At 45.5% G+C, this 17296-nt stretch overlaps 1 protein-coding gene across 3 annotated transcripts in view; it reads left to right on the forward strand.

Annotated features, from left to right (window-relative positions):
• LOC126162380 (lysosomal acid glucosylceramidase-like) overlaps window positions 1-17296 on the forward strand; it is a 518384-nt gene that overhangs the window by 76815 nt on the left and 424273 nt on the right. For 2 of the 3 annotated variants that reach the window (XM_049918849.1, XM_049918848.1), the window contains exon 6: window positions 9021-9258. The exons of the other annotated variant lie outside the window; for it this stretch is intronic. In XM_049918849.1, the coding sequence (XP_049774806.1) occupies window positions 9021-9258 (238 nt within the window). The remainder of the gene's footprint in view (window positions 1-9020; window positions 9259-17296) is intronic. 3 annotated transcript variants of the gene reach the window in all.

Genomic DNA, 17296 nt, shown 5'->3' on the forward strand with positions numbered 1-17296 from the left:
TTAACGCATTTCAGTGACAGAAAAGAATTTAATTTACTCGAAAATACCAACGAGTACGTTTTTGCTCAATACGATTAATGGAGGTCCACACAACACTGAGATAGTTTGATCAAAAATACTTTACAAGTTTTTGGGAATACACTCTCTGGAATTCTGAAGGCAGCAGGTGAAGGGGGTGGGAGTAAAATATAGGTAATGAAAGATTAAGTAGAACTTGTACAGGAAACAGATGGCATTTATTCCAGTCGAAAGACATGGAAGGGAAGCAGTGGTTGAGAAGGGAGTGAGAGAGGATTGTACCCTATTACTAATGTTATTCAGTCTGCATACTGATCAAACACTAAAGGAAACCAAAGAAAAATTTGATCAGGGAGAAGAAATGGAACTTCGACGTTCCGTGGTCACGTTGTAATTCTGTAATAGACAGCAAATGACTTCGAAGAACGGTTGAACGGAATGGACAGTATCTTGAAAGAAGGCCATCAGATGAAAATCAATAGCAGCAAAAGAAGGATAATGGAAAGTAGTCGAATTGAATCAGCGGTACTGAGGGAATTATATTTGGAAATGAGGCACTAAAAATAGATGAGTTTTGCTACTCGAACGGTAAAATAAATGATGATGGCTGAAGTAGAGAGGGTATAAAGTATAGGCTGGCAATGACAAGAAAATCGTTCCTGAGGAAGAGAAATTCGTTAACATCGCGTACAAATTTAAGTGTTAGGAAGTTTTTTCGGAAGGAATTTGTCTATAGTGTAGCCTTGTACGGAAATGGAACGTGGACAATAAGAAGTTTACATAAGAAGACTACAGAAGCTTTTGAAACGTGGTGTTTTAGAAGAATGCTGAAGATTAAGTTGGTATATCGAGTAAGTAATGAGGAAGTACTGAATAGAATTGTGGAGAAAAGAAATTTATGGCTTAATGTAACTAAAAGAAGGAATCGGTTGCTAAGACACATTATGAAATATCAAGGAATTGTCAATTTAGTATTGAATGGAAGAGGGGGAAATCAGAAGACGAACACAATAAGCAGATTCAAAAGGAAGTAGGTTGCAGTAGTTATTCTGAGATGAAGAGGAATACACAGGATAGAAAAGCGTCGAGAACTGCATCGACCATCAGTTTTTGACTGAGGGCCACATGACTGGTACTGTGGCTAGTATCAAGTGACCCTCACAATGTGAGGCGTCATAGTGCAGTCATATTGGAGTGTTGAGAACGACAGCAAAAAGGTATATTGTACGGATTTATTGTTATCTCCTAGTATATTATGACATCTGTCACTACAAAAAAAATTCTGTTTTTTAGGCACAGGAAAGCATGACCATAACATAAATAAGTAAATAACATAAATAATGACAACTATCTTTTCCATGTGCAAATCCTTGGGTGGTTGCCATTCAGGTCCACTCCATGAATAGTCTTAGAAGCTTTTTCACCAGGCTCAATGAATTAGAGATGGGCAAAACTGTTCTTTTCAGAGATCGGATCAGAACTGTTCACTTCCCGAAATGAATTAGCTCTTTTTCATGACTCACCACTCATTTACAATAGAAAATAAATGGAAGGCACATTGCCCTTTTAAACTTGGTTTATTCCAGTACTATACCTGTATTTTGATCTTATTTGGTCCTATTTTGAAGTAACACAGATAATGAGTAAGAATTTTGTATTGTTTATTGAAATTTCCACAATATGACAAAGTTTTTGATTATTGATTTATTTTGCACTATCGTGGTTGTTTGGGTGATCGGAAAATGTTGTAACTTGAGATTTACATTAACAATATATTTGGCTAAAATGTATTAAAATTTCATTAACCTCATACAAATACATCGCAAGCCATATATTTTTAAAGTGAACGTTTCCTTCCGAAGACGCCTAAAATCGCAAAATACGTACCAGAATAAGAAAAAAAATATAAATTTGACTGTAAAACGAAAGTGCTGCATATAGCCTTACGCAAAATAAAACAAGGAAAATATTGGTGTATCACATTTTGCGATACGTTTATCGATTCGCTCGTAATTAAAGCGTAAATTCGAGTGTCCATAATAAAAATCCTATAGTAAGAGGAGTCGTCAGGAACCTAATCTGATCAGTTTAAACAAATAAAAATAAAATAAAAACAAATGATGTATACATAACATAATAATGTAATATACGTAGCGGTATTACTACGAAGAACAATATCCAGTAGAGACGAACTCCGATGCAGAGGCGCTGAGTCGAGCAGGTCGAGCCGCGAGCTGTATTACTGCGTGAGCTGAGACCGCAGAGACCAGAGTGACACCTGAGTCGCTTTGTTCAATGCTCTGGCTAGAGTCGAGACGGTGGGGTGAGCATTGAGCGGGCGAGTTCCGAGGGTGGGGGGAGCGGTGAACTCACCCGCTCCGAGACAAATCGTCCGTTCTCTTGCGAGCAGGTTGTTGCAAGTAGTTCCTATGTTATCCGCTAGGTGGCTCTCTGTCCTGTTGCTCGCATCAAGTGCCCAGAGGGCAGGACGTGCGATTGAAACGATCGCCGACAGAGTGCGATGCGAAGTTAAGCTGCGCCAGACACTCACTGCACGCGGCAGAGGACGCGCAGAGACGGCACGGCATATGTGAAACACAAAATCCAATGGGGCACTGCACAATGCAGGCAGCCAAGGTAGAAGCAGGGCAGAGGCCAGCGCTGGCTGTGTTGTGTGGCGTGCACTGACCAGCAGAGGCGCCGCTGATATGCTCCGTCTCTCTCTCTCTCTCTCTCTGTCTCTGTCTCTCTCTCTCTCTCTCTCTCTCTGCCGTGGGAAACGTTTGGAGCTACCGTTCTTTTTTTCTGAATTACTGATTGTTCACTCCTTTGAAAGATTCAACTCTATGAATTAGTTCAAGAGCGCATCCCCCATCTCTACAATGAATTACGCCAGCTGCTTCTGACCATCTGGTTAACTTCGATTTCATTAGAGGCGCATCAGCACTTCAACAGAAGACGCCTCAGCTCAGCAGCGTGCTCAGTGCCACCTGTGCAGATTTGCTGGCCGCTGTAACAATGTTCGTTTACGGAGACAGCCAGTCTGGGCGCCTGACGTGACAGGGAACCATTTCGACAGCCCTAAGCTGAGTGGCACTACGTCACCGAGCTATTCGCAGCACCTGCTGGCGGCGTGCGAAATCTAAGGGGTGTCGAAAGGGAAGATTGTCACGGCGACCTCTAGGGACCCGTCTCTGTACAGGAACATTTCTGAAGTGCTCAACAAAGGTGCACAGGTGGTACCGACGGTGTTGCCGAAATGGGAGGCGTTAGAGATACCGTTTGCCACTTCATTCACATGTGTGTCAATGTTGCAACCCCCCGCTCTCCCCCCTCCCCCCCCCCCCCTCAATTTCTCCCTACTTGATTATGTCACAGAAGTTTGATCCTAGTTGTTCCCTGTGTACCAGAGCAAGAACTGCCGTCACGCTACAAACCAAAGGGGTCAGATCACGTTCAGTGGGGTTGCAGCCCCATGATGTCCTAAGAGAAGGGCTGAACCGCCTGGGTGGTGTCAACAGTTTTCACTTCGACTGTGAGCGGCGGTGTGTCTGAAATGTTTTCCTCGGCTACGCATAAGAAAACCGTGCGACTGAAACGATGGGCGTCGCAGTTCTGACCTGCATCGCAAAGGCGCCAGGAAGAGGATGAGTTGTGGGTGAGGTTGGTCGTGATGACTTTCCATCGTGTGACACGTCCACGGTGGTGTTGCGCAGAATTGTTGTAAAATTTTGTGTCAATGTGACATTATTAACCACATTTATAGCTCACATGAATTCTGATTTCTGGCCTTTCTGTCATATATGTCGACATCTTGCTGTTTGAAGCGTCACCGAGCCCGAGTATGAGATCGCAGGGCACCTGGATTTTGCGCGATTATAGAAGAAGATTGTAGGCACTCTTGAGACATGTCAAAATTCTCGTCGCAACGGGAGACAATTACGGGTTTTAAAAAAGTGACCCCTTAATTTTATCCAGTAGTGTATATCATGTACTATTTTTAAAATGCAGTTTGATTGCGTGACATAAATACTATAGTTTATGGAGAGTTGTATTCAGTACATCATTTGATAAGCAAGTAACATCAAATACCAGATAACGGAAGGGATAAACAGCAGCAGAAGTGGGGTGGCTGTGGTGATCCGGAAAGTAACTACCAAGGTTCAGCCATTGCCATGTAGAGACGAGGCCATTCAGCTCAGGCATGACGTCATGCACTTCAGGCTAAGCATCTAGTGGTAATTTCAACAAAGGTGTTGAACCAGCTCTACTCTGGCGAATGATAATAAGCACTCTGTTTCTCCAGTGATGATGTATCCGACGCAAAGGAACTTCCTGAGAACTATATTTTTCTCATTAAAACTAAGTGTAAGCATTTATCCTTCCAAATATACTGCAACACTTACCCTACCTGGATAGTAGGGCAAATTAACGCGCCGCATCTGGGATTGGGGGAAGCTAGCCTGCCCCGTATCGGAACAAGCTCAAGGATTAATGATGAGGACCGACGTGGTTTTCCACATCCAGCTAGGTGAATACCCGGCCGGTACCCACTTCATGTTCGAGATAGGCGCTACGCAAACATTTAGAAAACATTCTCTCTCTAGAAAATTACATTTACTCTACACGCAGGCAGAAGGTTACACAATTTCTGTCCCAGGGGTGAGTGGTGGTGTCAGGAATGGCACCCGGCCACCAGCTGCCACTAACACTGCCAAAACTCGTATACGAGGTCTGTTCAAAAAATTTTGGGAATTTTTCTACTCTTATCTTTTGCTTATTGTGCATGGTCTCCTTCGAAATACTCTCATCCACAATTGATACACCGCTTCCAACACCATTTCCGCTTCCGGAAGCAGTCTTGGTACGTCTCTTGCAGGATCGCGCGAAGCGCCGTCTGCGGATTTTCTTTTATCTCGTCTATCGTTGCAAATCTGCGTCCTTTCAATAGGGTTTCAATTTTAGAAATAAAAAAACAGTCCTCAGGGGAAGGTCTGGAGAGTGCGGAGGATGCGGCAGCGCAGTGATTTCGTTTTTTGTGCAATAGTCACGCACCAACAGGGATCAGTGTGCGCGTGCGTCGTCGTGATGCAAGAACCATGAATTGTCTCGCCACATTTCAAGCCGTGTCCTTCTCACATTTTCTCGCCATCGTCGCAACACGTCCCAATAGTACCATCAATTAACAGTTCGCTCCTGTGGCACGTATTCATGATGAACTGATCCTTGAAAAAAAAGAAAAAAAAATATCAGCGTGGCTTTGACGTTTGACCTGACCTGACGAGCTTTTTTTAGTTTTGGAGAACCTTTCCCGACCCACTGTGAAAATTTAACCATGGTCTCAACATCATAAGCGTAGACCATGTCTTATCACCAGTTATAATTATCTTAAGAAACATTCGATTTCATTTGCGTGATGCAAAAACTCGTAACAGGTTGCGAGGGGAAGGTCTTTCTGGTCTTGACTCCTGAATCGTGGGACGAATTTGGCGGCAACACGATGCATATCAAGATGCCGTTTCAGGATTTCATGAGATGATCCAACTGAAATTTTACAATCTTGCGCCGTCTCTCGGACATTCGGTCTTCGACTGGCATGGTTAATTTCGTTGACGTTCCTGACATGAGCGTCGTCGGTAGACGTCGAAGGACGTCCTGAGTGAGGGTCATCTTTAACTTCCGTCCAGCCATTTTTAAACCGTGTGAACAATTGGTAACACCGAGTACGGCCTAATCATTCATCACCGTAGGCTTCCTGCCTCATTTGGTGTGTCTCTGTAGAGATTTTCCTGAGTTTCACGAAAAACTTCAAGCAGACGCGTTGCTCCTCTATCTCTGCCATCTCGAAATTCGCAAACTGTGCGACACAACGTTCTACTCAATACAGTACTGAACAATAACTAACAGACATAGCCCGCCCGGTTGGCCGTGCGGTCTAACGCACGGCTTTCCGGGAGGGAAGGAGCGCCGGTCCCCGGTACGAATCCGCCCGGCGGATTTGTGTCGAGGTCCGGTGAGCCGGCCAGTCTGTGAATGGTTTTTAGGCGGTTTTCCATCTGCCTCGGCAAATGCGGGCTCATTCCCCTTATTCCACCTCAGCTACACTATGTCGGCAATTGCTGTGCAAACAAGTTCTCCACGTACGCGTACACCACCATTACTCTGCCCCACAAACATAGGGGTTACTCTCGTCTGGTGTGAGACGTTCGCTGGGGGGGGGGGGGTGGGGGGGTGGGGGGGGGGGTTCACCGGGGGCCGAACCGCACAATAACCCTGGGTTCGGTGTGGGGCGGCGGAGGGGTGCAGTGGACTGCGGTAGTCGTCGTGGGGTTGTGGACCACTGCGGTTGCGGCGGGGACGGAGCCTCTCCATCGTTTCTAGGTCCCCGGTTAACATAACATAACTAAGAGACATACAACAGTGAAACTTCCTGTAGTTACACAGCACTGACCCGAAATTACTAATGTTCCGAAATTTTTTGAACAGACCTCTTAATAATGCCGACCTGACATAGGAATGGGAAGAGATGAGGAAGAAGAAGAAGAAGAAAGATTGTTTGAAAGTTTTGTTTGAAACGAATTTCATTTTACGATACTACCACACCATTTTCTTGTAAAATTGACAAAGTAAAATATAACACAAAATTTACAACTTTTACTTGTAACTAATTCCGAAAATTTAGCTACAAACGTCTAACTGGCGGAAGACTATGACAGTACCTACATGAGAGTTAGTTGCATAATTAAGTAAACTGTATGTAAATGTTAAACCTGAAAATCAGTGATTTAGTAACAATAAACAAATTAGTAGATGTACGAAGGCGTGCTGAAAAGTAATGTCTGCGAATTTTTTATTCTTTTCTCAGCATCGGTCGTGACTTATTCGACTTTCTCACTACACTGGCACAACCTGCATTCTTCCGTTGCGAGAGTGCTCTGCACTGTAGAGTGTAACATGGCTGTCTGTAACGCAACTATGTCGGTGCGTGAGAAACGGCGTGCTGCAGTCGAAATTCTAACCTCAGAAAATGTGCTCCAATTGAAATCCGTAGAACAATGAAAGCTGCGTATGGTGATGATTGTTTCGACATCAATAATGGGCAACGTTGGGCTGTCCGTGCTCATAATGAAGGAAACGGTGGTGCTAATCTCAGCGTTTTTGACAAAGCTTGTAGCGGACGATCTCGTACGGCAAGAGACGAGACTCATTGAAATCGTGTTGATAAAGTGACAGCTCAGTCACAGTTCAGACACAACTATAAGTGTGGCGCATCACAGAAGCTTGTACTGGCTGGAATTGCAGAACTGCGGTACGGAAAACTGTGTTCTCGATGGATGCCTCGAATGCTCACATCTGACATGAAACAGAGGAGACTGGACATCTTTCAACAATTTCTTTTGCGTTTTGAGCTTGAGGGTGACGGGTTGCTTAACAACCTCGTGACAATTAACGAAAGCTGGGTTCTCCATTTTGAGTCTGAAACCAAGAGAGCACCAGTGCAGCACTGCCACAATGGATTACCGACCACAAAAAAGTTAAAGACCATGCCATTAGCAGGCAAATTCATGCTTACAGAGTTCTGGGATGTAGAAGATGTGATGCGTTTGGAATTCATGCCTAAAAGCACCACCATGACTCTGCAATACACTGCGATATACTCAGAAAACGGAAAGCACTAATTTGAAGAGATAGTCTACACATGGAGCACACTTTCGTACCTCATGACAATGCCAGACCACACACGAGCACTGCGACATTTGCAACAATCCGACGTCTTGAGTTCACTGTGATCCTTCTTACAGTCCCTGCTCAGCCCCAGACGAATTTAATCTGTTTCCAGAACTTAAAGAACACCTCAGAGGACTTCATTTTGATAATGATGAAGCGGTATCAGCAATGGTGAGGTTGTGGCTCCATCAAGAAAGTCAGACATTCTACAGTAACGACATCAACAAAAATTTTGTTTCATTAAGAAAGCTTTGATAGTTTTCACGTAAAAAATTCTGAGACTCTGCTTTTCAGCACGCTCTGGTAATACCACTCATTTTCACCAAACAGCTTGTAATTACAATACACGCTTTTACCTGATGAAATTAAACCCAATACCAGTAAATCACAGTAGTTTATATTAAGAGCACAACCAAACAATCCATTAACACCTGTGCCTCTTGAAATCTGCTGTGAATTCCTTGGGCAGCTTACTTTTGATGAAGAAAATAACTAAATCATATTTCAGTATTATGTTTTTATAAATATTAAGAAGTAGGAAACCTCATAAAGAATTTAAACATCCAAAATGAAGCTCCTTTGTTTTCAGAGAGGTACAAAAAAGAAAAGTCCCGAATAATAATATGTCAAGATAAAAATATACACACTTTTCAGCCCTAAAGCTAACTTGAGAATACCTTCCTCAAACCACCTGGTCAGCATATACTAACACTTCTCACCCAACACTGCATAATGACAATATTGCTAAGCCTGCTATTCAAGTACACTGATTAGGCAAAACATTAAAACCACCAGCTTAATGATGTTTTGGTCCATCTTTAGAACGCAATACGGCAGCGATTGTACACTGATTAGGCAAAACATTAGAACCACCAGCTTAATAACGTGTCGGTCCACCTTTAGAACGCAACACGGCAGCGATTGTTTGTGATATGGATTCGACGAGTAGGTGTTATATTTCTGCAGGTGGGTGGCAGCAGGTATCTACACACAAGTAGAGAAGAAAAGAATGATTTAGCAAACGATTTACAGGGCACCAATAAACAGTACTATTCAACTGCCGTCTGCCCGTCCGTTGCAGCTGTTCGCCTGAAGCCTGTGATGTCACTCCCTGCTTGCGAGACACAATAGGAGGTGCCGTTCCTAGTTAGCCAGGGTTATGACGAGGACTGCACGGCCTGATATATTAGAAATAAATCAGTGAATAAATGAATAGCCTGACATATTTAGCCTGGAATACGACAACCATTTTGATGCTCACATGTCCGTGGCAGGTTCCTGAAGGCGTATGCGCGGCGTGGCGTGAACGTGTGGGCTGTATCGCTGCAAAACGAACCCACATCTGGTTCTGTCGTCACCAACGGCCTCAACAGCATGGGCTGGAATCCGCAGTGGTTGCGTCGCTTCCTTGTAGACTACCTGGGCCCCACACTGCGCCGTGAGTCCTCCCTGGCTGACATGGACATCATGATCGGGGAAGACATACGCAACTACTTGGAGTGGTCCGAGGAGGTGAGTCTGCTTCTTCTGTGTCTCCCATGACAGTACTTATAAATGCCTCTCTTAGAATAATGGTAATAATTCTGTGGGATATAAAGACTTCATAGAGACCTAAAAGCAATACATGCTGGTGCAGCAGGATTAGCTTGTGGTTGAAATTAAAAGGAAAACTTCATATGATGTGTTTCATAGCGTCTGCTTTTTGTGGGAAGGAATCTTACCTATCAAACTGACTGACCTCACACTGAAAGCCATCAGGAGCTTTTAATATACAAGATCTCTTTTCTATAATTTATAACTCTATGAGTATTATACCACGCTGCTGTAGGGGTCTGGTCACAGACCCCTACAGTCATCAGGAGAGAGTCGGTGAGGACACGGTGGTGGGGACCTAGCTACGCTCGAGAGCCTCAAGGAAACATTATTATATTGGCAACAACACGTTTATTAAGCAGTAATTTAGGATTGTCGCCCAAGGTGCCGCGCCACAGTTAAGCCGTCGGCACACGGACCGTGCAACCGAACGTTGAGCGTTGAGCGTGCTGAGTTTCTGACGTCATAGTGTGGAACAGCACGTTTGGGAGTCTTTACGAACTCGCAGAGCAATATCTAGCATGTCAGATATTCTGAGCGCGTCTGAGCGTTGTCCAATGAGATGGCACAACGCCACCTACGTCACACGCACGCTGTCTCCCTTCAGTACATAGTTGTGAGGCGCCAATTGGCATTCATTTCATGCCTATACGTGTACATGCCGTTTCTGGGCACCAGCAAATTGAGAATCACTGGATAACCCGTCGTTAACTGTGTGATTCGTTCCAATAAAATAATGAGAAACATCATATTCCTGGCAAAAGAATTGTAATTTACGTATTATGAGAGTATGCTATTTGAAGATCCACCCAAAACGCATTGTTCTTGGTATATTTGTTATAATTAAATTTCAGTTAGTAAGATATCTACGATTACGGTTTTCAGCAAGTGGTAACATGCTTTGATTGAGCGTGAAACAGCGAGTTGTTGCTTTAGCGAAGTCAGTAGTGTCACAGACCTATAAATAATAAAACGTTTGGGCAGTGGTTCGCGACTCGACACTTCCAAATATTTTCCTAACATTTGCGTTTTTATTAGGTTTTGATACTTTATTTAATGTAAGTACGTATTATAATAATTGATATTATGTAAAGATAAGTTCACCTTTTTTTGAAGGGTGACTTTGTCGATTGGCTTAATCTATAGGACAGCTTGCGCTACTTGTATAAAGTAATTTTGCTCCTTTTTCTTTCACGCTTCGTAATTCAGATGTTACACAGATTCTGCTACTGGGTAGGAACAGTGATCAAGTAAGGCTGACCTTGGGGTTTTACTTAAATGTTGGAATGAAGAAATAATGTTTATCTTATGTGGAGAAGAACTGCAAATTTGTATCGCACTGTTTGTAATGGAACTTTTATAAGCCTGTCTCCTTATTGACTGGACATGGTACTTTCCTTTTCGTGGACGATGGAGGAAATGTGTGTTTTAATAGAGCTAACATGGGAATTTTACACGCGCTCGATTCGTAAACAGTATGATTTGCGAACTAGAAACATCCCGCAACTGCCGATGGAGTGCGTTGTGATCGCGTATACCACGTTGGGGCCCACGTACCGCATGCATAAGTCGCATCATTTCTGAGCGTTCAGCAGCACGTTGAACTTAGCACGCTCAACGTGGACGTTCGACAGCACGGCCCGTGTGCCGACGGCTTTAGGCCAGCGAAGCAGCGGCCTCGTTAGCAGAAGCAGGGCGGCATGCGCTCAACTTGCAGTTCCGCCGGCGGAGTGAGATTTCGGGTGGCGGCGGTTACGCCGCTGGACAGCTGCCGACGCTTGCTCGCCGGTGGACTCCAGCTCAACGTATCGCTCTCCAAAATGCTGTCGGTGACAGCGAAGTTTTGCACTCACGAAACATGCCACCAGGTCCACCTTGAGTACTTGCTGTCAAGCATGGGTCAGCTCTCAGCCCCAATTTAGTGGACAGGAGCTGGCAGCATCAATGTCTGCCACAGGAATGGCGTGAGCGGCAACAATTGCTCTCCCTCTCAAAGGCAGGTGACGGACAGCACCCTGGTCTGGCAGGTGAAGCCTACACCAGGCCTGCAGGCTGATGGCAGTCTCCGCACGCCATCAGTGTCGCCTCGGGAGCTGGCACTGCATCTGGCAGTGGCAGAGTCCTCCCAGCAGGATTTGTGGCTCCACAGGCGATAGAAGACCGCTAGGCGTGCCGAGGGATAACTCCCATAGCCTCCCCTCTCACTGAATAGGCGTAACCGAGACAAGGGGTGAGACTGCACCGAGGAGTCAGCAGTCAGCACTCAGCAGATGAGACATTCATTAAGAAATGTAGGGTATTGCTGCTTTTTGTGCGATATGCGGCGGCGGGGATAGCAATGACATCATGTGTTATGGTTTTCCCTGGTTGTCACCTCTCCTGTGACACTGCTTTGCCCATAGTACGACGGTGTCTCTCGGCTACCGCGATGACATTATTCTTCGCTTACGCACTTTAGCGCTGGATCATTCCCTGATGTTCCAATTGCTTCCGTCTGTGCCGCAAATCGCTCAGTATTTCCCCCTAGCTGGCCGCTTGGTGGTCATAGACACAGGTGGTTCCGTTGCTGGCAGTTGCCAAGGTAGAACTTGGAAGAATTTTCGGTGGCCGTCAGGAATGTTATCCTGGGACGTGACACTACTAGAACAGTTTTATAATGGCAGAAACTTTAGAACTTATTTAAGCCGTTCTTCATCCCATCACTTTCAGCAGAGCTGATAGTCCTGTTTTATTATGAAAGAGAGCCACAGTATACGTGTATTTCTTGGAACATTCTCACAATATCTTTCTATGATCAGGAATGATCAAAATACACTCCTGGAAATTGAAATAAGAACACCGTGAATTCATTGTCCCAGGAAGGGGAAACTTTATTGACACATTCCTGGGGTCAGATACATCACATGATCACACTGACAGAACCACAGGCACATAGACACAGGCAACAGAGCATGCACAATGTCGGCACTAGTACAGTGTATATCCACCTTTCGCAGCAATGCAGGCTGCTATTCTCCCATGGAGACGATCGTAGAGATGCTGGATGTAGTCCTGTGGAACGGCTTGCCATGCCATTTCCACCTGGCGCCTCAGTTGGACCAGCGTTCGTGCTGGACGTGCAGACCGCGTGAGACGACGCTTCATCCACTCCCAAACATGCTCAATGGGGGACAGATCCGGAGGTCTTGCTGGCCAGGGTAGTTGACTTACACCTTCTAGAGCACGTTGGGTGGCACGGGATACATGCGGACGTGCATTGTCCTGTTGGAACAGCAAGTTCCCTTGCCGGTCTAGGAATGGTAGAACGATGGGTTCGATGACGGTTTGGATGTACCGTGCACTATTCAGTGTCCCCTCGACGATCACCAGTGGTGTACGGCCAGTGTAGGAGATCGCTCCCCACACCATGATGCCGGGTGTTGGCCCTGTGTGCCTCGGTCGTATGCAGTCCTGATTGTGGCGCTTACCTGCACGGCGTCAAACACGCATACGACCATCATTGGCACCAAGGCACAAGCGACTCTGATCGCTGAAGACGACACGTCTCCATTCGTCCCTCCATTCACGCCTGTCGCGACACCACTGGAGGCGGGCTGCACGATGTTGGGGCGTGAGCGGAAGACGGCCTAACGGTGTGCGGGACCGTAGCCCAGCTTCATGGAGACGGTTGCGAATGGTCCTCGCCGATACTCCAGGAGCAACAGTGTCCCTAATTTGCTGGGAAGTGGCGGTGCGGTCCCCTACGGCACTGCGTAGGATCCTACGGTCTTGGCGTGCATCCGTGCGTCGCTGCGGTCCGGTCCCAGGTCGACGGGCACGTGCACCTTCCGCCGACCACTGGCGACAACATCGATGTACTGTGGAGACCTCACGCCCCACGTGGTGGGCAATTCGGCGGTACGTCCACCCGGCCTCCCGCATGCCCACTATACGCCCTCGCTCAAAGTCCGCAACTGCACATACGGTTCACGTCCACGCTGTCGCTGCATGCTACCAGTGTTAAAGACTGCGATGGAGCTCCGTATGCCACGGCAAACTGGCTGACACTGACGGCGGCGGTGCACAAATGCTGCGCAGCTAGCGCCATTCGACGGCCAACACCGCGATTCCTGGTGTGTCCGCTGTGCCGTGCGTGTGATCATTGCTTGTACAGCCCTCTCGCAGTGTCCGGAGCAAGTATGGTGGGTCTGACACACCGGTGTCAATGTGTTCTTTTTTCCATTTCCAGGAGTGTATTTACTCAAATAATAGAATACGGGTCTTACAGTTACTATAAAAATAAATTTACATGGCTGGGTGTTGTGTGCTGTCCTTAGGTTAGTTAGGTTTAAGTAGTTCTAAGTTCTAGGGGACTGATGACCATAGATGTTAAGTCCCATAGTGCTCAGAGCCATTTGAACCATTTTTTTTATAAATTTACATCAATACCTATGCTGCGTTTGAAATACAAATTTAAACACATTTCTCCTTTCTATGCCATAGCGGCCGTCATCAAGAAAGGACATCATATTTAATTCTTAGTGTCACATTCAGGAAACTACAGCCATTTTAAAATTTTGACCACTTATTAGTAGCAATTGGCACAAGGAAATAAAATCATGTGATCCTCCTTTCCGTATGTTTGGTTGATTACGATATTGTCTACAGGAGGTTGATATGTGGATTTCAATGTAGCCTATACAGGGTGGTCCACTGATCGTGACCGGGCCAAATATCTCACGAATTAGCGTCAAACGAAAAAACTACAAAGAACGAAACTTGTCTAGCTTGAAGAGGGAAACCAGATGGCGATATCGTTGGCCCGCTAGATCGCGCTGCCATAGGTCAAACGGATATCAACTGCGTTTTTTTAATAGGAACTCCCATTTTTATTAAATATTCCTGTAGTACGTAAAGAAATATGAATGTTTTATTTGGACCACATTTTTCGCTTTGTGATAGAAGGCGCTGTAATAATCACAAACATATGGCTCACAATTTTAGACGAACAGTTGGTAACAGGTAGGTTTTTTAAATTAAAATACAGAACGTAGGTACGTTTGAACATTTTATTTCGGTTGTTCCAATGTGATACATGTGAACTTATCATTTCTGAGAACGCATGCTGTTACAGCGTGATTACCTGTAAATACCACATTAATGCAATAAATGCTCAAAATGATGTCCGTCAACCTCAATGCATTTGGCAATACGTGTAACGACATTCCTCCCAACAGGGAGTAGTTCGCCTTTCGTAGTGTTCGCACATGCATTGAAAATGCTCTGACGCATGTTGTCAGGCGTTGTCGGTGGATCACGATAGCAAATAACCTTCAACTTTCCCCACAGAAAGAAATCCGGGGACGTCAGATCCGGTGAACGTGCGGGCCATGGTCTGGTGCTTCGACGACCAATCCACCTGTCATGAAATATACTATTCAATACCGCTTCAACCGCACGCGAGCTATGTGCCGGACATCCATCATGTTGGAAGTACATCGCCATTCTGTCATGCAGTGAAACATCTTGTAGTAACATCGGTAGAACAGTACGTAGGAAATCAGCATACAATGCACCATTTAGATTGCCATCGATAAATGGTGGCCAATTATCCTTCCTCCCATAATGCCGCACCATACATTAACAGGCCAAGGTCACTGATGTTCCAGTTGTCGCAGCCATCGTGGATTTTCCGTTCCCAATAGCGCATATTATGCCGGTTTACGTCACTAAATAGAACGCTTGCAAAAAATCTGTCATCGTCCCGTAATTTCTCTTGTGCCCAATGGTAGAACTGTACACGACGTTCAAAGTCGTCGCCATGCAATTCCTGGTGCATAGCAATATGGTACTGGTGCAATGGATGTTGATGTAGCATTCTCAACACCGACGGTTTTGAAATTCCCGATTCTCGCGCAATCTGTCTGCTACTGATGTGCGGATTTGTTGCAGGTCGTGGTTGACGTTTCACATGTGGCTGAACATTTCCTGTTTCCTTAAATAACGTAACTATCCGCCGAACGGTCCGAACACTTGGATGATGTCATCCAGGATACTGAGCAGCATACATCATGTTTCAACCATTAAGGACTTCTAACTGTACTGACAGGCTTATCTTTAAAATGTTAAATTATGAACTTCTGTGAACTTCCTTTCGCACATTGTCATTTAAATTCACAACTCGTCGTTTGTATTCCACTACAGTATACTTCTTACTGCTGTCGTGACACAGTTACTCTGGTTTATACGTATTTAAAATTATTCTTCTGCCCACTCCATGATGTCATAGCGCGACGTCCATCTCTTCTCAATTCCGCCAGGCATCTCCTCCTCTGTGCGCCGTTGCTGATGGCTTGAGTGGTGGTGTAGGGACAGCCTTATCATCGTCTGCTTGACGTCCACTTGTCTCTTTGAATACGTTTAAATTAATCTACAGTACCTACACTGATGAGTCAAAACATTATGACCACTGCCAACCGCGAGGTTGATGGCCTCTTGCTGGTGTTGCGCGCAGGTGACGCAGCAAGGAAAGAATGTAAGCCGAAAAAAGACGAATGAGCAGTCATTATAGTGAAGATACGGGCCGCAAATGTGGAAATCCACTAATATAAGCGGTTTTGACAAAGGACACTTTGTTGTGGCGCTGCCGCTGGAAACGGGAACCTCATAAACGGCGAGGCTGGTCGGCTATTTGCGTACTACTGTCGTGAGCACCAGTGGAAAGTGGTTGAAGGATGGTGAACTAACGAGTAGGCCGTAAGGTATTGGACGACCACGTCTCATCATAAAAGGTACAGGTCGGAGAATCCCCCACTATGTAATACAGGGTAGGCAGCGATCTGTGTCAGGTCTGACGACAGAGTACCGCGCTGGTGCAGGCACAAGTGTTTCGTAGCGCGCCGTTCAAAGAACGTTGTTGAACATGGAGCTCCACACCATATGACCCCTACTTGTTCCCGTGTTGAGCCAACGACAACGTCAATTATGATTACAGTGTACACAGCTTCACTGAGTTTTCGGCATGGATCAATAGGAACGTGTCGCCTGTTGAATGAATCGCATTTCTTATTACACCAGGTCAATGGCTGGGTCCTTACACGCCGTCATCTAGGCGAATGGCTCCACCGCGTCACAGATGCATGCCGGTGGGGACAGAATTATGCTTTGGGTACGTTGAGTTAGGTTCCATGGGATCTGTGGTGGCCTTCGAAGGCATCGTGACAGCAGTCAACTACGTGAACAATACTGCGGACCGCTTGCTTCGCTTCATGGTTGAAGTCTCTCTATACAGCGATGACGTATTCCAGCAGGATAACTGGCCGTGTTGTAGATGCAGAATCGCGCTACAGTGAGTTGAGAGGCATTATAGTGAATTCACATTGATGTCTTGGCCAGCAAATGTGCTTCATCTGTAGCCATTGGAACACATATCGGACGCCAGCTGCTTGCCCGTAAACCAACATCCCGTAATTTGCGGGAATTGCTTGACCTGTGCGATGTCGGGGACTTGTAAATCCCATGCCGAGCAGAATTTCTATTGTACTGTGTTTGAAAAGTAGAACAACATGCTATTAAGCAGCGGGGGCAAAATGTTTTGGCTCATCGCTATATGTTCGTTATTATCTTTTCTGCATACATACTGTTAGCGGCAATTTTGCACTACATGTTTTACTATGATTTCTTTGTATTATCTCTTTTGATTTCGTAACAGGTACTACCCTACTGGCCATTAAAATTTCTACAACAAGGGGAAATGCAGATGATAAACGGGTATTCATTGAACAAATATATTGTTCTAGAACTGACATGTGATTATATTTTCATGCATTTTGGGTGCATAGATCCTGGGAAATAAGTACCCAGAACAACTGCCTCTGGCCGTAATAACGGCCTTTATACGCCTGGGCATTGAGTCAAACAGAGCTTGGATTGCGTGTACAGGTACAGCTGCCCACGCAGCTTCAACACGATACCACAG

This window comes from Schistocerca cancellata, chromosome 2, assembly GCF_023864275.1.
Source record: "Schistocerca cancellata isolate TAMUIC-IGC-003103 chromosome 2, iqSchCanc2.1, whole genome shotgun sequence".
Classification (NCBI taxonomy): Eukaryota; Metazoa; Arthropoda; class Insecta; order Orthoptera; family Acrididae; genus Schistocerca; species Schistocerca cancellata.